This window comes from Podarcis melisellensis (genome assembly GCF_964234715.1).
Source record: "Podarcis melisellensis genome assembly, chromosome: 7".
Taxonomy (NCBI): domain Eukaryota; kingdom Metazoa; phylum Chordata; class Lepidosauria; order Squamata; family Lacertidae; genus Podarcis; species Podarcis melisellensis.
The window spans coordinates 22,590,015-22,613,438 of record NC_138539.1 but is presented as its reverse complement, the minus strand read 5'-3'; the positions used below and the strand labels follow the sequence as shown (position 1 = coordinate 22,613,438).

The 23,424-nt window shown below is 44.3% G+C and overlaps 1 protein-coding gene across 4 annotated transcripts in view; it reads right to left on the bottom strand.

Moving 5' to 3' along the window:
- Positions 1-1,731: 1,731 nt before the first annotated feature.
- Positions 1,732-23,424, bottom strand: part of NCALD (neurocalcin delta) — a 54,643-nt gene continuing 32,950 nt past the window's right edge. For all 4 annotated transcript variants that reach the window (XM_081919049.1, XM_081919048.1, XM_081919050.1 and 1 more), the window contains exons 2-4: positions 9,863-10,259; positions 4,203-4,308; positions 1,732-3,057 (exon numbers count right to left, since the gene is read on the bottom strand). In XM_081919049.1, the coding sequence (XP_081775175.1) occupies positions 2,960-3,057; positions 4,203-4,308; positions 9,863-10,240 (582 nt within the window). In that variant the 5' untranslated portion in view covers positions 10,241-10,259 and the 3' untranslated portion in view covers positions 1,732-2,959. The remainder of the gene's footprint in view (positions 3,058-4,202; positions 4,309-9,862; positions 10,260-23,424) is intronic.

Below are 23,424 nucleotides of genomic sequence, written 5' to 3'. Positions count from 1 at the left end.
GTACCATTTCCATGTTTCAGTACAGACCATGGTGGTGTACTGATGCATGAATCCTACAATTTAATATCTGAACATTATGGGATGCTAGCGTTTCCTATGGTCCCAGGTGTGCCCTGCCTAAAAGAACCAACCAACCCAGGATATAGATAAGTTTTGAGCCACTTCTGAGGTGTGATTCAGATGGTGTTGGGAAAGTGCAACCACATGGCGAGATCACGTGAAAACCAGAAACCAAAACAAACCTAGCCATTTCACAAGACCACTTTACAATGTGGACACCCAGGGAGAAAGAGACACCTGGTTGGTGAGTTTTCTCCCCTCTGCAATGGTGAAACCAAACCGCACCCAAATCAACATGCTTCCCTCCCTGTCAGCTGCTCAAAAGGTGCTGTGATTTTGAGAGCTCGAGCTGAAGTGACTCCTCCACTGCTTTTCTTCCACATGCAATTTTGTGGGGGGGTTTTCCTGCTGCTTCTTCAGGACAGAACCACGTTACAAATCAAACACCAGGTTCCCAGCACTGAGTTTATCTCTGATGCAGGGGCAGAGCATTTGCAGGAGGGAAGTGGTGTGTGGGTGGGGGTGGGGAATTTAACTTTGCTGATTCTCCTCTGCAAATGCTGCCCTCTGTTGATCCCACTGTTCTTCTGCCAATCTGGTTCCAAGACCAGAAGAAGGCAGGGGGAAATGGAACAGCGGAACAGCCTGCCTCAGTAGGCAACAAGCTCTTCTTTGCTAGAGGTATTGATGCAGAGGCTGGGTGAACATCTGGCAGAGATGATGAGCTGCATTCTGCTTTGCAGAAGCAGGGAGTTGGACAATATGACCTCCAAGGTGCCTTCTGACGCTATGATTTCTACGACCTTGGAGGGGCGTTTGTAGGGGAGAATTGGCAAGTGCAAGGAGAGTTAAGCTATTCTCCCTCTGAAAACTGCATCCTGCCTTCCCAAAAGTTGGCAGGCACGTGTTTAGGAAACACACGTTTGCTGGCATACCATAGATCCACCCGACTCTCGTCAACTTTCTTCTGTCTAAGAGAAAAAGAACACCTTCTCAAATATTTCTCTGTCTTCTAACCACCAAATTCTGCCATTTCCTTGTTGCTCTCTTCCCTGCAAGTGGCCTTTGAGTTGTAGGTGCTTCTTCTTTATCATCAGCCCACCAAAACATTCACTTTCCCCCGAGGGATGGATTTCCTCAATTCAAGTTCCCCACATACACAAATTGCCTTCCCTGATCCCAAATGGTAACCAACGACCAGCATCACAACTGCCGCGTGGCATTTTTTTCTGCCCTCTCTCCAAATGCATGTCCTCCTTTTAAGAAGAAATGCAGTCGCATCACCCAGAGAAGGCAGCTGAACAACCTTCTCTCTCCCCCACCCACCGCACCTTCATCTTACAGAAGCATTCAGAGCTTCCCAGCATCACCGATAGGCAAGGTGTGCTGTCCTTTGTGTGTGTTATGTTAGCACTGGTGCCTATCGCTTTCCCCCCTGCCTTCTCCTCTAACTCGCACCTTGGGCGCCAAAAGGAATTGTCCATGGGTTAAATCTACACCCAATTTATCAGATGGCCCCCCTGATTGTGTTTATTGAGGCTGAATGATTAGAACAGCAAATTTCACACCTGCCAGGCACACATTACTTAGGATTTGTGCACAGAACTCATTTGGCTGCTGTACTAGGAACTAAGGGCTGTGTTTAACTCTAGAAACCTTTGTGCTTACATCTAAGCAGTGACCACAGGTAATTTTATTAGAGATAAGCAGGGACCTTACAGAGGTTTGTTGCAGCAGCCCACCTCTTACATAACATGGAGACAGACGGTGGCATTCAACTATGCTTTACTCGGGGTAGACCCATTGAAAGGAATGGACATTAGTCATGTTAGGTGACCAAGATGAGCAAGGGTCTGGAAACCAAGCCTTGTGAAGAATGGTTAAGCCTGGAGAAAAGGAGGCGATACGATAGCCATCTTCAAATATCTGAAGGGGGTCACATGGAAGTTGGAAGCTTGTTTTCTCCTGCTGCAGGGCGCATGACCCGAACCAATCAATTCAAATGACAAGAAGGGAGATTCTGACTAAACATTAGGAAGACCTTTCAGTCGGCAAAAGCTATTTGATGTTGGTGTGGACCCCTTCGGAAGGTGGTGGACTCTCCCTTCACTGGAGGTTTTTAAGCAGAAGTTTGAGGGACATCTGTGAGGGATGCTTTAGTTGTGATTCCTGCGTTGTGGGGGTTGGACTAGATTACCCTTGTGGTCTCTTCCAACTCTACAATTCTATGAATCTCAGTGGGTCCATTCTGATTAAAACGTAGCTGAATGCCGCCAGGAATGTTAAACTACTTGGTCTGACTGTGATCCAAACCCTGCTGCTAGCATCACTGGTGCACACATGGAGCTCTGAAAGAGGCTTCTTCGTTTGCTGCAATGCCAGAGAATGTTCTTCAGCATTCCCCAGCACTGAAGGGAACACGGGAGACGTTTCTTGCGCACTACCCCATGTATGCCTCGGAACCCTACATACTTCTGGCAAAGGGCTCTCGTCTCTTCCGCATTTCTTTTTTTTAGCTTGGAATTGACAGACAAATCAAAACTTAAGGCTTCAGTCCTAAGCATGCTTGGAAGGAAGTCCTGTTCAAACCCAGTGGGATTTGCTCCCAGGCAAACTGACTGAGGACCAGGCCGCGCAGATTGTGACAACCATTTGAAAACTGACATAGTTGTGCAGGCAGCTCTCTCTGTATCCCGGGATGCATTTGGGAGAGTGTTTTCCTAGCACAACTTCTACCTGATCTGCCACAACGAAAGCGAAAGGTGCCACAAAAGAAGGCATAGTTGGCCAGACAGAGGCAATGCCACCATGAATGTTGTTTTGGCAAAAAAAAAGAGAGAAAGAGAGAGAAAAGAAATAAAAAAAAACCCAGAGACATGAAATAATCCAAGCAACTGTTTTAGAACTGCCCAGCGCTGCTGGGGTCACACTGAAGGAGACGGACGATGGATGGGTCACTCTTGGCTCCTCGAATAAACTCTTCCAGAGAAAGTTTTCCTAGAAAATAAACAGAGATGCTGTTTTGGAATTCTATAGTGGACAAAGCATCTTAAGAGCCGCTTCACACACAACATTCATTCCTGCATGTTTTGGAAAAGACTGAAGACGCTGCCATAGGTAAATGCACCTGGGATTACTCCCATGCATACAAAAGTTTCTCGTTCACAAAATGCACTGTTTCTTTTTTGTTGAAACAGTTCTGATTGGGCAATTCTCACAGGCTGCAACTCAGCAAACCTAATAGTGGCTTGCGAGCCTGTTGTTGAACGCAAAGGTTTATCCCACCACTAAACCAATGAGCACTATCACCTTTAACCCAGTTCCAAAAGCCTTTCTGAAACTGATCTGCTGCATTAGGAATTATCTATAATACAGGAGAAAAATAATATTTTGAGTCAGCCAAGGCATTATAAAAACTCTTACACCAGGATTGTCTTTCTTTCTTCCTTTCTTCCTTTCTTCCTTCCTTTCTTCCTTCCTTCCTTGCTTCCTTTCCTTTCCTTTCCTTTCCTTTTCTTTCTCCCTCCCTCCCTCCCCCAAGGACACCTACACCTTTCATAGACTTTTAATATATTTCTGACTTCAGATCTCAACATCACCAGTGTTGTAAGATAAATATGTGGGCACCAGTCACTTTCCCAGAGTTTAGTAAAATTTGGTTCAGCTCTGAGTGACAGTGGGCTTGGGATGAATTGGAGAAAGAAGGAAAAAACATTTAGAGTGGTTTCCTAGCACCTGACCTGGGAGCAGATCCAGGGTTCGAAGGACCAGGAAGGAGCTTTCTAGCACAATAACTCCAAGACAGCCTCCTGTTGTGCCATCAGAGCCCTGATTTGTGACCTGTGCTTCCTGCAGGCTTCTATTCAGCTGTGATTGCTTCCAGAAATTATGGGCCAAACTGCTAGCCTGCAAAAGCTACCCAAAAAAGCATAGTTTGACCTTCTATGGCTTTCTCACAATAGTGTAAACAGTCAGCACTGCACAGATCCTTGAGAGCCCAGTTGCTACATACATATCAGGGGCCTCATTAGCATGGACTTCCTTCTGTTTATTCAGTCACTCCAGCTGTTTGACAGGTGTTTGAGAGACCAGAACAAGCAGAGGCCAGCAAGCTAAAGAGAGAGCATACAAAGGCTATTTACCGTCCCTGTTGGTGTCCATCTGGCGGAAGATTTTCTCTGTTCTCTTCTCGGGTGTCGATTCGTCTTCTGGCATCTTCATAACCGAAGAAACCATCTTGTAGATTGCCTAAGAAGTGGGACACAAGGTAGTGATGATCACTGTTGTGATTCCAGAGACTACTCTAGGATGTGGGGGGTCCGTGCCCCCATTCCTTTACGCTGGACCCCAATTGCCTGTTCCTTTCCCATTTATTTATTCATCATTACTTTGCTCCCAGGGCAGCAAGGCACATTACATTGCTGAAGGAGACCCTGGCCTCTCCTCAATCTAATTTGCTCAAAGGCATCTATGAGTACCAAGTAGCATATGCAAATTTTATGCCTGCTTGTGTCAAGGATCAGCATCTCGAACTGCCTAAGTGCCTAGCAATGTCCCTCCTCTTGGGTGGCGCCCAGGTAAGGGTGGGACAAAGTTTCTCTCAGTTCCTGATTTTTCTAATATTAAATTCAGTCCTCCACATTTCCACATCAGTTTGTGCTGTGCTTAAAAAAAAAAAAGTCATGAAAATGAATCAGCCTTTGAAGACCTCTTGAGAATTTCAGTAAGTCCAGAAAGCTGCTACTTGGAACCGGCCGAATGGAAACCCTGAAGTTTTCAAGCAAGATTCTCCAAATTAGCCTGAAGTTCTCATTTATGCAAAATTTAATCCAAAATAGCTTTGCCTCAATAAAATATTGTCTTCATCAAACGAGAAAATGTCATTGCTCCAGTCTACCTTATTAAACAATATTTTCTGGGAGATGCAGAACAGCAAGTTAAGTGACATGACAGAAGACAATGTTAATCAGGGACTGTTGGTGCAGCACTGGGGAACAAGTGCAGGGCAATGCAATGCATGTTTACTCAGAAGCAGGTCCTATTGAGTTCAATGGGACTTACTCCCAAATTAAACGTGCATAGGATTGCAAGCCTTAATTCCCACCAAGCTCACAACTACCCCACATTTCTAGCTCTTTTACTTCTGCTTACCGACCCAGTACACCTTCCAGCCCTGTTATACTTTAAACAGAGAGGACCAATATGTGCACAGAAAAGCATTTATCAGTTTAATGGAAAATTAATGCTTGGTTAATATAGTCAAGTATTTCTCTCTTGCCTCCATCAGCAGCTGGCATTGTAACAACAGTTTTCCTTCAGTCACCCCAAAGTTATGAAAAATAATGTGGGATGAGCAAATGAAATATTGGCATTAATTGAAGCCAGGTGCAGAAACAACGGGCATATTCTGCAATTAAAATTATCATTATTTGTTGGAGGCAACAGCATTTATATATTTAAGGATTTGTTCTATCCTGCCATTACATTAATATTTTCAAGGCAGCTTACAAAATATGTTAATTAAAAGCAACCATAAAACAAAGAAAACCTTATCTGATTTGTGTGTGTGTTTTTTAATCAATTTTTTAAAAAATAGTTTTGATGAAGACTCCTAAGCACGTTAAAATTTTATCAGCTTGAACAACTGCTATCCCTTACATGTTCCAGAGGCTCTGATGACTACACAGAGCTCTCCAACCCATGAGGAGTTCTGTTCTTTTCCATTAAGGAACAAGGAAGATCCACCAGGATGAGTGTTAAGTGGGTGAACATATCAGACGACACAGGGATTCTTCAAACAGCTCTTGTTTATTCACAGGCCAGAACAGAACTGAACTGAAGGGTTCAGCCAGCCTGCTTATATAGAGCTCCACTAGAACGCAACAGTAACCATTTTCTGTAACTATCCAATCACTGAACGTCACTTTCGATCCCTTATTTGCATATGTGGAGCTGAACTATCTACAGTGTCCCCCTGCTGGCCCAGAGTGAGAACTTCAGTACATAACAATGAGCAACTTTGGATTCAACTGATCTCTGATACAATGGGCTGAATCCTACCTTAGCTGGTGTTAAGTCTCCAAACCTGGCTCAGGCAAAAATACCTCTGTGTACCTTGCTTATCCCAGCTCAGCTGGGGCTCAGCTAGCTGAGCCAAGGCCAATGTAAGTTCCCCCCAAAGGGGCATAGAACACTATTTTAAAGGCTTGTTTCCCCTCTGTCACGCTTAGGCATAGCAGAAGCAGCAGCAGTAGAGACACCACTAAGCGATGTTTGGGACGGCTGTAACTTTAAACTGGCTTAACTTACAATGGCTTGTTTTATGCCAGCTTCTTATGCATAGGATTGCCCCTTAAGTCCGCTGTACTATCCTTTAAATCTACTGTAAAATGTGGTCTACCGTGCCTCTTCAGGAGCACATATCTATCTGTCTGTCTGTCTGTCTGTCTGTCTGTCTGTCTGTCTGTTGGTCAGTCAGTCAGTCAATCTATTGGATTTATACACTGCCCTTCATCAAAAGATCTCAGGCCAGTTCACAAGAGAAAAACACAAGAGAAAAGCACAAATAAATAGTTAAAACAGGAACAAACCAACAAAAATAACCCCGCCTCCTACAAATGCATTTAAATGATGGTATGTATTGAAGTTCTCACCCTGGCCACCAGGGGTATTGTGTACAGTGGTTAAGTACTTAATTCGTTCTGGAGGTCCGTTCTTAACCTGAAACTGTTCTTAACCTGAAGCAGCACTTTAGCTAACAGGGCCGTCTGCTGCCGCCGTGCCGCCAGAGCATGATTTCTGTTCTCATCCTGAAGCATAGTTCTTAACTTGAAGCATATGTAACCTGAAGCGTATGTAACCCGAGGTACCACTGTATATAGTTTTCACTCAGGTCCACGTAAGTTAATTTAGGCGGGAAAGCCTATAAAAGCAGGCCGGCTGAGCTGTTCAGTTCAGTTCAGTTCCAGCTTACTATAAAGAACCACTTGGAGAAATATCTGTGTCGACTGCTATGTCCACCCACAACTTAATCAAGGAGGCACACCAAAAGGGCTTCAGATGATGAACACAGAGTCCCAGTGTGTTTATACGGAGAGAGGAAGTCCCTGAGGTCCTGCGGTCCTGAGCTGTTTTAAGTTTCTTCCCATTGCACACATATATTCTTTATTACGGCCCGAAACAAACAAAAACAGTTTCAAAAGCAAAATGCAGCAGAGATACAGGGGGGAAAAAGATTCCAAGGCAGTCACTATGTTTTATCCAGAGGATGTTGATTTCTATTTCTTCCCATTGCAACTTATCAGGGTGGGCAATCTGAAGGCATCCTTTATTTGAAGGGCTCTTCTGTCCAGTCTTCCCCACCATGGCAAGAGGTATTGCATTTCTATTTAAATTATAGCACTCTTTTCTAAATTGGCACACACACAGATATGCATATTTCATAAATCGTGACCCTGCAACCTATGACTGCTATATAAACTTACCCAAATAGGCAAACTTGCTCCAGAGAGTTTAGAGCAATGTGGAGCAGGTGAAAGATTGGCGAGTGCTACCTGCTGGGCAGGAGCAGATGCTCTGCTCCAGTGCTCCTCTAGCTCCTGCCATTACCTTTAAATTTAAACCCAGCATGGCACAGACTGTCAAAAGTAATGAAACTCAAGACAAACTCCGTTGTGTGCATGAGAACAAGCTGGAGAGGCTTGCTATCTACAGCAGGTGAGCTGCTCAGCAGTCTTCACTCCGAATGGGGTTCAGGATACAGTGGTACCTCGGGTTAAGAACTTAATTCGTTCTGAAGGTCCGTCCTTAACCTGAAACTGTGCTTAACCTGAAGCACCACTTTAGCTAATGGGGCCTCCCACTGCCGCCGTGCTGCCAGAGCACGATTTCTGTTCTCATCCTGAAGCAAAGTTCTTAAGCCGAGGTACTATTTCTGGGTTAGCGGAGTCTGTTACCTGAAGCATCTGTAACCCGAAGTACCACTATTCTGGATAGAATCAGCTACATAAGAATGTTAGAAAGATCCCCGCTGGATCCAACTAACACCCATCTAGTTCAGCATCCTGTGGTTTCCGAAATGGACCACTGATGCAACCTGGGTCATGGTGCACCTGGATGAGATCAGGTGAATCCACTTTGGAATCTGAGCAGAGTAGATTCCTCCTCCCCTTCTACATACAGCTCAGGGTTCCAGGCAGGAACACACCAGTATAAACAGTCATTCATTGGCTCTCACACTTTGAAAGGGTACCAAGAGTTTTATGGCTGCTTTCCATTATAGTTTTTTTCTGATTAAACTCCCATTTGGAAACAAGAACGACAACGTATTTTTCTAACTAAGGGTAACACGGCTTTCTCTGAATCAGATAAAGTGTATTTTGTTTTATTTACTTTTCAAATTGATAAGCTGCTCCACAGCCTGAGGCCATCAAAGCAGTCAAAAATAAAGGATCATGATAAAAAGATAAAGATAAAATACAAAAAATACACTTTCTTAAACACAAGAAAATCATTTCTACAGATGTGCAATTAATATTCCATCAACAACTAAGGTTTGGGGGAGGGGAAATTACCTAAAGTGCACACAAATATTCCTTTATTAGTGCAAATTATATTAGAGGAAATTGCTTGAAATGATTGAGCACGAAGGAGAAGCACACACACACAAAATGCATATAAATTTTTCACACGGTCTTTCAAAATAAAAATTAGGAAACTAATGTGGAAATGGGGAGAGCTGAATTTAAGATTGAGAAAATGAGAAGTGGAAAGAAACCAAAATGGACAGATTTGTCCATCCCTATTCATGAAACAGACAAGAGATCTGTCCTGCGGTCACAGAGATAGGAATTCTAGCTGACAAAGAGCCTTACAATTTATTAGCTTGATGTGTTGAACCAGAGGAAGGAAGCTGTTAGGTAAGACACAGCTTATTCCAAGAGTCTATTTGAAGTGACAGGTACAACTCCAGGGAGGTGCATATTCAAAGATCTAGGCAGGTCTGGGTGTTTTACTTTTCAGGTATGGGGGAACCTGTGGTCATCCAGACTGTTGGACTTCAGATCCCATCATCCCTAAACAATGGTCATACTGGCTACGATTGAAGGGAGTTGGGAGCTCAACACTCTCTGGCGGGCGACGGGTTCTCCAGCCCTGCAGTTGTTAAAGATGAGCAATGACAAACCTAGACAGCATCTTAAAAAGTAGAGACATCACCTTGCCAACAAATGTCCGTATAGTAAAAGCTATGGTTTTCCCAGTATGGAAGTGAGAGCTGGACCATAAAGAAGGCTGATCGCCGAAGAATTGATGCTTTTGAATTATGGTGCTGGAGGAGACTCTTGAGAGTCCCAGGGACTGCAAGAAGATCAAACCTTTCCATTCTTAAGGAAATCAGCCCTGAGTGCTCACTGGAAGGACCGATCCTGAAGCTGAGGCTCCAGTACTTTGGCCACCTCATTAGAAGAGAAGACTCCCTGGAAAAGACCCTGATGTTGGGAAAGATGGAGGGCACAAGGAGAAGGGGACGACAGAGGACGAGATGGTTGGATGGTGCTCTCGAAGCTACCAGCATGAGTTTGACCAAACTGCGGGAGGCAGTGGAAGACAGAAGTGCCTGGCGTGCTCTGGTCCATGAGGTCACGAAGAGTCGGACACAACTAAACGACTAAACAACAACAAAAACCTATGGAAGACCAAGCATACTGAAGGCTTTATTGCTCAATCATTGTTCATTAAACGGCTTTCTTTCCTTCTTTTTCTTTTTGAAGGAAAGAACAAACATCTTGGAAGTAACACCTACCTGAACTATTTCCAACATCTCCGCCTTGCTGATGTAGCCGTTTCCATCCAGGTCATACATGCTGAATGCCCATTTCAGCTTCTGCTCCAGTTTCCCTCGGGATGTTACGCTCAAGGCAATGATAAATTCTCTGAAGTCTATCGTTCCGTCGCCGTTCGCATCAAACGTGCGGAAGACGTGTTCGGCAAATTTAGAAGCGTCCCCGTAAGGGAAAAAATTCCCATAGATTTTCTTAAACTCCTCCATGGACAAATGTCCGCTTGGACAGTCTCTCAGAAAGCCTTTGTACCATTCCTGGATTTCATGTTCTGTAAAATCTGTGCTTTCTAGCAAATCCTGCATGACTTCGGGGCGCAACTTGCTGTTCTGTTTCCCCATGTTGGAGTCGGGATCTTATCTAAGGAAGGGAGGTGGAGAGAAAAGCAAATTAATGAATCGCTTACAAAACCGGAGGCCGGTGATGAACGTTGTGGGCCTTCAAACAGTCTGATAAAGGGTTGATTTGCTGCTGCGAATTAACAGTTTTGTTGAACCAGCTCAGGGTGCCCCATGGTGTAGCATTTCAAGCCAGGATCTCAAAGACGCCTGTGTCTGCCAATGAAGACAAGCCGACCTTCATTGCTGACTATTCCCCCTCAAAAGCCACTTCAGGAGACTTGGGTGGGGGCATGAGAGGTTGCAGTAGGAAGCAGCTGGGGATGTCCCGGTGCCTACAAGTAAAGCACTATGTATTGCAAGTGGACCAAACTTCAATTAATGATTGATTGCAAAATATGGCACATTGCAAGTTCCTGTACAATACAATGATATAGGAGGCTTCAATAAAATATTAGCTTTAAAAACTGAATAAACTCAGGCCTGCTACTAAGATTTCCCCACTGCTCATTTGAATCAATGCACAAAATTCTGCCTCTCACTTTCTCTGGCCAAATAGCTGTGCCCACCCACCCCCCAGTCTTTATGCTTTCTTCATACAAGAGGATGAAATTTCTTGAGGCGAGGGCCTGGGCAAGTCAGGATCAGCCCAACTAACAAGGCCTTGAAGTTGTCCATCAACAGGTAGACCCTGGACAGCTGACTGAGTTGTCAGCCGGTGAGATTTCCTCACTACAGTGGAACGTTGTATTTCTATTTAAACCACAGTGGTACCTCGGGTTAAGAACTTAATTTGTTCTGGAGGTCCTTTCTTAACCTGAAACTGTTCTTAACCTGAGGTACCACTTTAGCTAATGGGGCCTCCTGCTGCCACCGCCGCACGATTTCTGTTCTCATCCTGAAGCAAAGTTCTTAACCCGAGGTAATATTTCTGGGTTAGCAGAGTCTGTAACCTGAAGCATCTGTAACCCAAGGTACCACTGTACTGCACTTATTTCCAAGTTTGCATTTGTACATATAAATTAGCACACACGTTTTATGCAAATCTGCATCTTCTGTCCTCCATTTTTGGAGTTTCAAAAGTGGCTGAATGTCATGCTGAGATCCCTGTATTGCAGGGGTTTGGACTAGATGACCCTTGGGTCCCTTCCAACCCCTCGATTCTATGCTTTAGTGGTAGAACATGGCCTTTGCATGCAAGAGGTTCTTGGTTGAATCCGCAGCAACTCCAAGCAGAAGTGGGGAAGATTTCCATGGGAAATCTTGGAGGGCCACTGCCAGTCACTGCAAAGTTTGTAAATAATGCTGAGCTGGGTGGTGGACCAGTTGTCTGACTCAAAATTTAAGCAGCTTCTTCCTATGCTCTTTTGACAGCTATATAAATTATTGCAAAATCATACTAAGCACCAATTGGTCTAGCAATACTAATCTGCTGTAAAAATTACATTTCCACTGTAGAATGTGGAATGTTATTTCAAATACCAATACCAAGATTATGTTCTTCATCAGGCTCCTATAAATATTACAGTCAGAAGCTCATGAGATTACTTTTTTCTTATGCATAATTCTTTTAAGGTAGAAATCAAAGTTATGGAATGTCATTAGGGCAGAAGATTAAGGATTAAACATGAAAATGTATTTTTCATTCCCTGCATATCCCTCTTGGGTCAGGTTTCAAAACCAATTAGTAGCTATAAATTGGTTTAGGCAAGATTCTTTAAAAATCTCTTTTTTTAAAAGCCCAGCCAATAAGAAGTATAGCTTTGATAAAACTGGAAAGCCTTTTCCCCTTAAATTAACCATTAAATACCCAAATGCAGCTCTAATATCCAATTTTTTCAATTAAATCATCAGAGCTACTTCCATGGAATGAAAATTGCTACATCCACGTTGCAAAATGGGTCCAGCAAAGAGCAGTGCCTTCAGCCTTTAAACATTGTTTCAGAAGGCAAACTCCTTGCATTAAAGGGCAGTTTAATTAATTTTCCGAAGAGCTCCAAAAACAGGACTTAGAAAGGGCCCCTCAATTCCATTGTTGTTGTTGTTGTTGTTGTTGTTGTTGTTTTAAAAAAACACAACAACATTCCTTTGAATACTGATTATTCCCTAGTAATTAGGTCTGCCATCTCCCAGGACATAACTACCTTATAGAATACAGTGGTACCTCGGGTTAAGAACTTAATTTGTACTGGAGGTCCGTTCTTAACCTGAAACTGTTCTTAACCTGAGGTACCACTTTAGTTAATGGGGCCTCCCACTGCCGCCGCGCCACCGGAGCATGATTTCTGTTCTCACCCTGAAGCAAAGTTCTTAACCCGAGGTACTATTTCTGGGTTAGTAGAGTCTCTAATCTGAAGCATCTGTAACCTGAAGCATCTGTAACCCAAGGTACCAATGTACTTTTTTTTTCTGTGATCAGAAAAAAATGAATGCCACAAATGAATGCCACAAATTGTGTATTAAAAGCACATTTATAATTAAATGTATTTTAAAGTGGGGACTATCAGCAAGTTGTGTACATGTGACTCCGAAGGCAAAAACACTGAATTGCCCCCACCCAGCAGATCTTATATTTTTCATTCCATAAATATCCCACCTTTCCTCCAAACATGTGAGGTAGGGTAGCCTGAGAAGTGGCGACTGGCCTATGGTCACTGAGATAATTTCATGGCCAATTGGAGATCGCAGGCCAGGAGTTCCAGTCTGATACGTTAAGCTACATCACACTGACTCTTACTGGGTTTTTAATTTTTATTTATTTGATTTTAGTATGTGAGGGCAGGCTCAAGAAATCTAGAAAATGTGTGCTAAAATTCTGTCTTTATCCCTTCTGTCCCTAACCCTTCCCTGCTTGCAGCAAAACTCTGTCTAACTTTTCTATCTCCACTTGAGCACTCGGTCACCACCACTGGGGGTCTCACTCAGCAACCCTTCCTTACAACAACTGGATTGACTCTTAAAGCAGCTCTTGTCATAGCCTCTGGCCTCAATGCCCCCTTTTGGCTCAGAGGAAGACTCAGAAGGGGAGGAGGCATCACCCATAACCCCCTTGCCCTCATTCCAGGATTCTAGGTCAGAGGACAGAGTTTACCTAGGGCTGCCATACGCTTGGGATTTCCCAGATATATCCAGGATTCATCCTTCAGAAAACCCAGACGTATTGGAACCCATGTTGGAAGTGTTGATATTTTGGCGAATTTCCTTAAAAATAGCTCAAAAACTTCATTTTGGGGGGAGATTTAAAGCTCAACAACGTTTGCATCAGGGTTTTCACTTTTTGAAATGTGGCAACCCTACTTTACACTTGAGACTTCAAACCCAGAGGACACCCAACCCAATGCAATCCTCATTGCTGCCACACTGTCTGGGCCAAAAGCTAGAGAATCGGGCAATGGACCTTTAAGAAACAGAAAGGTCCTCAGAAGGGGTGCAGTTGACAGCAGGTCCAGACCAGCTGACACTGGCAAGGCCTCTCCATGCTACTGAGGTATCAGTTCTCAGTGGGTGAGTTTAAGCCAAAGTGACCTACACAGGATCTGGACAGATAGAGCTCTGCTGGTTGTGATCTGGCACAGCCTACCTTGGCTTGACTCTGTTCTCCTGGATGTGACCTGCTTGCCGTTCCAGTAAGTGCCAGAGCTTCAATCGAGGCTCTCCTGGATGCCTTAAGCTAAGCCAGGACAGGGCAGGTGTGGTTGCTATGCAGTGCATTTCTCCAACCAAGAAAACTCAGCAGCAAAGGAAGGAAACAGGAGGAAACCAAATGCCAAGTTTCAGCAGAACCTACCTCACAGGGGCAGCTCAGGTAACCCACTACAAAAGGCTAGAAGGAAAACAATGGGCGTAGACATAAACCTAAAGTAACCTGCTACCTCCGATTGTGCATCCCTCCAATGCTGTGCTTAATCAGGACAAGAGCCCAAAGATTGAGGGCCGGCCCTCTCATAAGGCAGAGTCAGGGGGTTGCTTCAGGCGGCAGATCTTGCGGGACAGGGAGGGGCAGTGTGGGAAAATAGCCTTCCTCTGCCCCCTAAGCTGCCGTGTTACTCTCAGAAGGAGAATGGCCCACAACCAGTGTCAAAATCCGATTCAACTACCAACCCAATAATCTTCTGTATCTGAAATAAGGGTGCTGTCTTATTCTGCACCTCAAGCAGAGGGCTTTTGAAGATAGAACCATATTCTGCCAAAGTGTTTCTCAAACTTGGGTCTCCAGCTGTTGTTGGACTACAACTCCCATCATCCCCAACTAAAAAGGCTAATAGTCAGGGATGATGGGAGTTGTAGTCCAACAACAGCTGGGGACCCAAGTTTGAGAAACACTGCCTAGGATCACAGATTGCCTGCTTGAAAAGGCCAATTGCTCAGCCAATCTGACCCCTCCTTCCAGGAGCTCATGGCCACACTGAACACAAGCCTCTCGCCACAGCCACTTACAACACATTTGCACTAAGGTGTTTTCGTGAACTTTGGCTCCAAATATCATCACAGCTAGTGCACCAGGCATTTGGAGACAGGCATAGTTCTCTGACTGAGCTCCACAGCCAACAATCAAGAACCATATTTAGTTATCACAGGGGTAGTCAATGTGGCGTCTTCCCAGGTATTGTTGAATGGCAGTTCCCATCATCCCAACCCACTAGCCATGCTGGCTGTGGCTGGTGGGAGCTGTAGTCCACAAAATCTGGAGAGAACCAGATACTGAGTCACTGTGTGAGCAAAGTCATCAGCAAAAGGGCACAGAATCCAGCAAATCACTGTCCTTGCATCACCTCTTAAGAGTGGCTTGATCCTCTGAAGCATTTTGCTCTGTGGTGACAACTGCACATCTCCTTTGGACCCCAACAGTTTGTTGGGTGAGTGTGTGTAGCATATTCCCCTTCTACTTCTTCCCCTTCCAAAATACTTGCAGTTCCCTTGTAGAACTAGACTAGGCAATGCCATACATAATGAGGGTTTTGGCGGTAGCATTCACTGCTTTGTACTTAATTGCCTTGAGCTGCTTAATGATGCTCAACATGGCTTCTCTGTTCAAACGATGCACCTAGCGACATCAATATATTTCCCTCTCAAACAGCTTCTTCCTTTCTCTCCCAATAGCTTCTAATTCTGATGTGTCCGGGACTTGATCGTTAATGCAGACTCACTCCAACAGCACACAGTCAATGCTCTCTGCATCTCATCATGTACAGTACATCGAGCCATTGCACACCACACACTCTCGCTCTCCGAGATAGGAAGGTGCATTTGACAATTAACACTGCAAACCAATCCAAAAGAATGTGTGTCAATAATTCACAACAGGCTATCGGAGTAAATTTCAAGCTCTCCAGTTTCCTCTCTCATTCTCTATCTTGTCGCTGTTCATGAGCTCAGGGTATTATTACCTTTAGCAGCTGCTCACTTCTGCTTCGGGGAGGGGCGCTCAACCAAAGCACAGCTAACAAACTGGAAACGATGTCTGGCGAGGCTTCCCAGGACTTAATGTTTCAGTCCATTACAAGCAGTTCAGATCCACTCCAGAATTTCCACTGGAGTTTAAGGGGGTCTGCTTAATTTTCCAGCCTGGTGTTTTCAGAGGAGAATTTAGCCTGCTTATGGAAAAAGTGCTTTTAACAAAGGTGAAATCTCATAATATATTGAAAGCCTTTACTTTAAATCTACTTCTAACATGGGACATGGGTGGCGCTGTGGTCTAAACCACTGAGCCTCTTGGGCTTCCCGATCAGGAGGTCAGCGGCTCGAATCCCTGCAACGGGGTGAGCTCCTGTTGCTCTGTCCCAGCTCCTGTTAACCTAGAAGTTCGAAAACTCCCCAAAAAGTGCAAGTAGATAAATGGGTACTGCTCTGGCAGGAAGGTAAACGGCATTTCCGTGCGCTGCTCTGGTTTCAGTGTTCCGTTGCGCCAGAAGCGGCTTAGTCATGCTGGCCACATGACCCGGAAAAACTGTCTGCAGAGCGGACAAACAATGGCTCCCTCGGCCTGTAAAGCGAGATGAGCGCCGCAACCCCAGAGTTGTTTGCGATTGGACTTAACTGTCAGGGGTCCTTTACCTTTTTACTTCTAGCACTGCATTTATTACACCGGCAAGGCCCATGCATTCCTAGTGGCAAGTCTTTCTCCCACCACAAGTGGCAAACAAGAAGCATTTGCTATGGATGAAAAACAAGCAGATTGAAAACAACACCAGAAGAAAAAAAACAACATTTGGGACTCCAAGTCCCATGGTGGCCGGCAACACGGGAGATATAAGGCTGGCTCCAACGATAATCCTACTCACAGTGGTCCCATTGGAATCAACCAACATGACTTAACGTAGGTCCATTTATTTCAGTAGCTCTGCTCTGAGCAAAGATTAGGAGGATTTATGAATTGTACCCAACTATTATAAGTGTTTTGTTCCTAGCAGCCTATAGTGATGGCATTAGCACCCTCGTAATTGCAATGCTTTGAGTATTAATTGTGCCAGCATAGCAGAAATTTGCCTCGCTGCACATAACCCCAACAAAAAAATCCATCATCTGTAGCTTCCTGCCATATGTTGAATGGAACGTTACCGTCATTCCCCATCTTATTCCAATACAGGAATATTGTATTACACATGCTATACTTGTGCACGGCCGCTTTTAAGAGGGTTGCCGCTAAATAAATAAATAGATGGGAGACTGCACACCTTCCCTTGCTTGGGGCTGCTGCCTAGAAGTTGCTCTCAGCTGCTCACTTGCTGTGATGGAAGGGACTGGAAGGGAAGCTCAGGGCCCAACAGCCTCAAAAAATATATTCAGGGGCCCAAAACTGCCTCGGCCCCTAGGAGTCGACAGCCCTGCATGAGCATTACTTCTGAACAGGGTCCCCGTTTTCCAGATTTCTGAACTGGTGTAGGATTTCCTTTCTTGGTGCTTGGTAGGACAATACAATGGATGAGCTTGCCAAGTAATAATAAAATATTGTCTGTGTTTTCCCAGTATTTCCTACCCTAGACATTTAGATAATGGCACAATATGAACCAAGCACAGGCAGCTACATTGCCAGAAGAGCAATAAATGCCACACTGTGGTTGAACTACATTTTTAGAAAGCTAAAATGTGTTCTTAAAATTAAGACTTAAGAAACAAACAAAACTCTAGCGGTAATTCACATCATGCAAAGAATTCCCCCCTTATAGCTCCAATGAAATGCTAGGAAGTAAGACTGTAACATCATATAAAGGAAGAAAGATTCTCCACTCGTTAAAAGTGTGCATGTTTACCGTTCCTCTGGGCAGGGACTGTGTTGCTGCTATGAAATTGCACATTGTTATTTGCTCATGTTGGCTCACGCTGTGCACAACCTAAAAGCAAACCTTCCCCCCTCCCAGCTCCCAAGTCTTTGTCCTTTAAAAAAGAAGGGGGAAAAGAGGATAGTTCAAACAGGAGCAGCTGCACACATCCATCTTCCTTCTTTTTTTAACCAGCTTAGGGATGTTTATGGATTCCAACATCAAAAGAGAAGCCTTTGTCCCTTTAGATTTACTCTGGCATGGATGTGCTACAGCTGCTCTGTGCTGTCTCATACTTCTCCTTATCATTCTTTTGTGCTCTCCTGGCAGGAGGCTGGGGAACAGCAGCAGCAGCAGCAGCAGCAGTGCTTTCATCAGCAGGGAGGATGCGACTTTAGAATCAGGACAGATCACCTGAGTACTGTGTAGCAAAGAGTTTTCAGACTTCACGGATGCAGGTACACAGGGTGGTATTCAACGCTAGTCCTACTCAGAACAGTTAATGGACCCGACTAACTAAAGTTCATTAATTTCGGTGGATCAGCTCCGAATACAACCCATAGCTTGCTTCCAGTTGAAACACATATTGATTGGTTTTGCACAAAATCTGCAGAGGGTTATACCATGTTTGCACTCAAGCATAGGTGCTGGCTCCTAGGGGCTGAGGCAGTTTCATCCCCCCATATTTTTTAGGGATCCAGGCTCCATCAATATTCAGAGGATGTTGCGTCACGATGCATCAGTCCCTGCTGGTCCTCTGGAGAAGCTGGTGCCTCTGCTCTCAAGTGATTGCACTTTCCATTGTAGTCCCCCCCCCATTACTTTTCTTTCCCCCCTGAAAATCTTTTTGCAGTCGATGATTTCTTGCTTTCTATTGCAATTCAATTTATAGAAGACATTTCTTAACAGCCTCAATCAGTTTGGTGACCTATTTATTTCCTGGTATTTGATTTCTTACCTGTCCCTCACCATAAGGTCCCGGGGTAGGCTACAGCAATTTAAAAATACAATATTAAATATTGGGAGGTATTACACTAAGTTCTACTCAGGAGCCCACTGAAATTAATGGAGCTAACTTATTCATGTCTGCTCATTTTAATGGGCCTACTCTGATTCACTGGATGGACAGATCATGACGGTGAAGCTCCAATACTTTGGCCACCTCGTGAGAAGAGAAGACTCCCTGGGAAAGACCCTGATGTTGGGAAAGATGGAGGACACAAGGAGAAGGGGAAGACAGAGGACGAGATGGTTGGACAGTGTTCTCGAAGCTACAAACATGAGTTTGACCAAACTGCGGGAGGCAGTGGAAGACAGGAGTGCCTGGCGTGCTCTGGTCTGTGGGGTCATGAAGAGTCGGACATGACTAAACGACTAAACAACAACAGCTCTGATTAAAACTTAGGAACACTCATTATTTCAGTTGCTCACTATATTATTTCATTCATGGCTATAATATTACAGTTGGATATGGCAGGATGGCAATACTCTGCAACTTAGACATCCACCAGCTCATTCCAAATCATTGTCAATCCTATTCACTCTTGCATTGCTGGTACTGATGCACCAAGCACTAGCAAAACAGGCCACCTCACAATCTAAGTTTATTGCACACTAAATTTGTTAAAGCCTAACATGCACATTGATTTTTTGCTGTTGTAGATCCTACCACAGCCTTGCTGAAATGGTCTCATGAAATACTCCAGAAATGATTGGGGGTGGGAATCAAACTGAATTTCCGCAGGGAGAGGGGAAGTTCTCCCAGCAGCAGTGGCATACGTTTCCCCCCTCTCTTTTTATGTAGGTTGTCATTCTTTCTTTACAGGAAATGCATTGTTACCCTGTCCACTATTTTGCATCATCCGGAAGGGCCAAAACCAAGCATCGTTCTGGGGTATTGGAGGGTGTGGAATTTTCAAAGGAATATTCTGTATAGCGTGGCTTTTCTTTTTCAAGCAGGTAAGCAATTTTCTCAGAAGAATGTTGTCTTCTGAGCAATTTCAGCTCCTCCCTAATCTCCACATAATTTTAACAGTGTTTTCATTTTTGTTAGATGAAAATCTAGACTCTGCAGCTAACTCTGATGGAGATTGAATCCATTTTCGAGATTTCAAAGTAGATATAAGAAACAGTCTCTAAAGGACTGCCAGCATAAAAGACACATAGTGGAGTCAACTTTTGTGGGCTAGATGAAATTTCCTTGAATGCATGAAGTGTTATAGACAGACAGATACACACACACACACACACACACACACACGTGTGTGTGTCAGGGAGCTGTAAACAGTGAGACTCAAAGGCTTGAGGATAACAGCTTCATGTAACACATGCCACAATAAATCTGCTAGTTTTTTAAGGTGCCACTGTGTGTGTGTGTGTTTCATAACAGAATGCTACCCTTCCAGCATTCAGCAAATATGGTACTTTTTGGAGATTGAACTATCATTCTTGAGCATGCGGACTCAAAATTCTCCAGTGGGAATAAAGCTAATGTAGAGAAAACCCCAACATATTGTCATAATCAGAGTTCAATCTTGACAAGCTTAGCTTGATTCCCCCAAACACTGCTTGGGCAGATTTCATGAAAATCTGTTCTTCTCTCTCAAACATATGGGATAAAGTTGTAGTCCTTCAGACATAATTTTGCTCTCTAATTTCCTCACCATGAAATTAGCAGAGAGAAGCAGGAATGCACACTGCTATAAAATACTCTTGTCAACCAACTGAGAATCTCCCATGTTCCCACAGCCCATCACCATTGGGGTACATCTAACATACCCATTTTGTATCTCTTTTGATACCACTATGTTATGGTTTCTTCCAAAGAATCTTGGGAGGCTGTAGTTTGGTGAGTGTGGTGAGAATTCTCTGCTAGAGATCCCCAGTCCCCCGCCACAGAACTATCATTTCCCAACCACACCAACCCAAGTGTAGATTAGCAAATTCTTCCCTGTTGCCTGCAGATCTTATGTGCTGATTGGCCCAGGTTGCACAGGAACGAATCTATGAAGCCTGGCTTTAGCTTGCTAAGAGCAATCAAGTGCTAACAATAGAGCAAGGTGCCCTTCTGATATCACAGCTGGGCTGTAGAAGCTGCTTTTCTGTGGGATCATCCTATGCACCTGCTGAAATGTTGAAATGCAGGACCTTAAGGTTACTCAAACCATTTTTTATTGTTGTAAATTCCAATATGAATCGACCTGAGTTATACCTCCTGGACTCCTAACCCATGAATCAGAATACAGCTGCTACCCTGCAGATTCTGCACTTCTCTGAATTTTGTTATGCAATTCTCGGCTCAGAATAAATGTACCAAAATGCATATAAAACGTATATAAGGATTACGTTATATTTAGAAATGCTTACTTCATGAGAACAGTTATTCAAACAATAATGGCCGTAAAGGTAAAGGGACCCCTAACCATTAGGTCCAGTCGTGGTTGACTCTGGGATTGTGGCACTCATCTCGCTTTACTGGCTGAGGGAGCCGGCCTACAGCTTCCAAGTCATGTGGCCAGCATGACTAAGCCACTTCTGTCAAACCAGAGCAGCGCATGGAAACGCCGTTTACCTTTCCGCCGGAGCGGTACCTATTTATCTACTTGCACTATGATGTGCTTTCAAACTGCTAGGTTGGCAGGAGCTGGGACTGAGCAACGGGAGCTCACCCCATCGCGGGGATTCGAACCGCCGACCTTCTGATCGGCAAGTCTTAGGCTCTGTGGTTTAACCCACAGCGCCACCCGCGTCCCTCAATAATGACAGTACTGTAGTACTAATAATATTTGAATTATGTATTTCAACAGATTATATGAATAAATCAAACTTACGTATGAAAAAACACGGATCAGAAATTGTCATCCTGCCTGTGTGTGTGTGTGTGTGTGTGTGTGTGTGTGTGTGAGAGAGAGAGAGAGAGAGAGAGAGAGAGAGAGAGAGAGAGAGAGAGAGATGTGCTTTCAAACTGCTAGGTTGGCAGGAGCTGGGACTGAGCAACGGGAGCTCACCCCATCGCGGGGATTCGAACCGCCGACCTTCTGATCGGCAAGTCTTAGGCTCTGTGGTTTAACCCACAGCACCACCCGCGTCCCTCAATAACGACAGTACTGTAGTACTAATAATATTTGAATTATGTATTTCAACAGATTATATGAATAAATCAAACTTACGTATGAAAAAAGACGGATCAGAAATTGTCATCCTGCCTGTGTGTGTGTGTGTGTGTGTGTGTGTGTGTGAGAGAGAGAGAGAGAGAGAGAGAGAGAGAGAGAGAGAGAGATCTGAAATGATATACAGTGGACGCTAGGGTTGTGAACATGATCCGTGCGGGAAGCATCTGCGCACACGCGGATCACGATTCGGCGCTTCTGCGCATGCACAAAGCGTGATTTAGCACATCTGCGCAAGCACCGAAACTTGGAAGTAACCCGTTCCGGTACTTCCGGGTTTGGTGCAGTGCACAACCCGAAATCACGCAACCCAAAGCGCCTGTAAACTGAGGTATGACTGTAGCTCCACAAGACTGGCCCTATCCATAGAATGAGGAGCTGTTCATTGTTGCAGGAGTTCCATGGGATAAACTTAGCAAAATACTGATGTGCCACTTTTTCAGCTGTGCAATCTTCAAAGCACAGATAGTATTTTCAACTATAACTTTTAATGTTTTTAGCCATGCGCGTTTTAATTTTTGTGAGCTGCCTTGAGTCCTGGTTATGGGGGGAAAGGTGGGATATATTCAAAATAAAAAACCCCATAGACTCCAATCATAAAAAAACGCAACAAATTTAGCAGCAGCTAAATTAGTGCTGTGGCATTAAAACAAAGTTGACCGCCCGCCCCCAGCTAAAAACAGAATTTAAGACCCAAGCAGCAAGAACATTGCAATGTCTAAAGGAAATCTATGTGGTCATGCGAATAAACACAAACTGCTTTTCTGTCTCCCGGAGAGCTGGGTTTTAAGATACTAGAAAATCAGCTGTTTTTATAGAATCCGTTGCTACAGGCTGATCATTACAGGGAACAAAGTGACTGCCGAACCATAATACTATATGATGGGAACTCTGATGGGAACGCGCACAACTTTTGTACCTTTGTCTGTTTCGCTAAAGCGCAGGAAAGGCAGGAGGGTTAAGATCACAGCAGGGGAGCTGGCAAAACCCCTCTTCTCATTCCAGCTGGCCATGACTTGTGCCATTCTTTCAAAAGAAGGCTGTGTATCAAGGCCACACTGACAGGTGCTTTTAAAAAAAGAAGAAAAAGTGATTCCTTCTGGCTTCTGTGATGGGAAAAACTTAGGAACCTGAATGGCTTTAGACAATTTAGAAAACTCTTCCAAATGACCAAGGATCACACTCCCAAGGGCTCAGGATCCAATACCAGTGGTTCGGCTAGGTAATTTTAGATTCTGGACTTAACGGTCTTACAGGGAACCTCACCCTCCACCCCTTCAGAGGTTAAATGTGCGCTGCTTCACTTGCTTTAAACTGTAGTAAGCTAGCCCTACTGCCCCCAAATCCTGCCCCGCCTGGTTGCCTGAGAAGCTTTTGTCTGACACAGACACACAATCAAAGGCTGTTATTTGAAACTTCCTCTTCAATGTAAAAGGAAAAAATTGTAACGCACTTGAGGCCTACTGATATTCTGATCTTCATTTTTCCTTCCGGTGCTTAATGATGTCTCGGTTCTTTTGCAGGAGCTGTTGGGTATCAACTGAAGCCAACATGGAGCATGTAATCTGCACCGGACCATTAGTTCCTTGCATCAGCCAACCTGGGGAACTCTCAAGAAACCTTCAGGAGAACTGTGCAAGATCATCTCATAGCACACAAGCCCACAGTTTCATGGTATTCGGAGCCTCTCCATACCTATTCAGTGGCAAGACCAAGCCTACTTAATCATTTCATCTTTTATTTTGCCTGGCTGCAAATC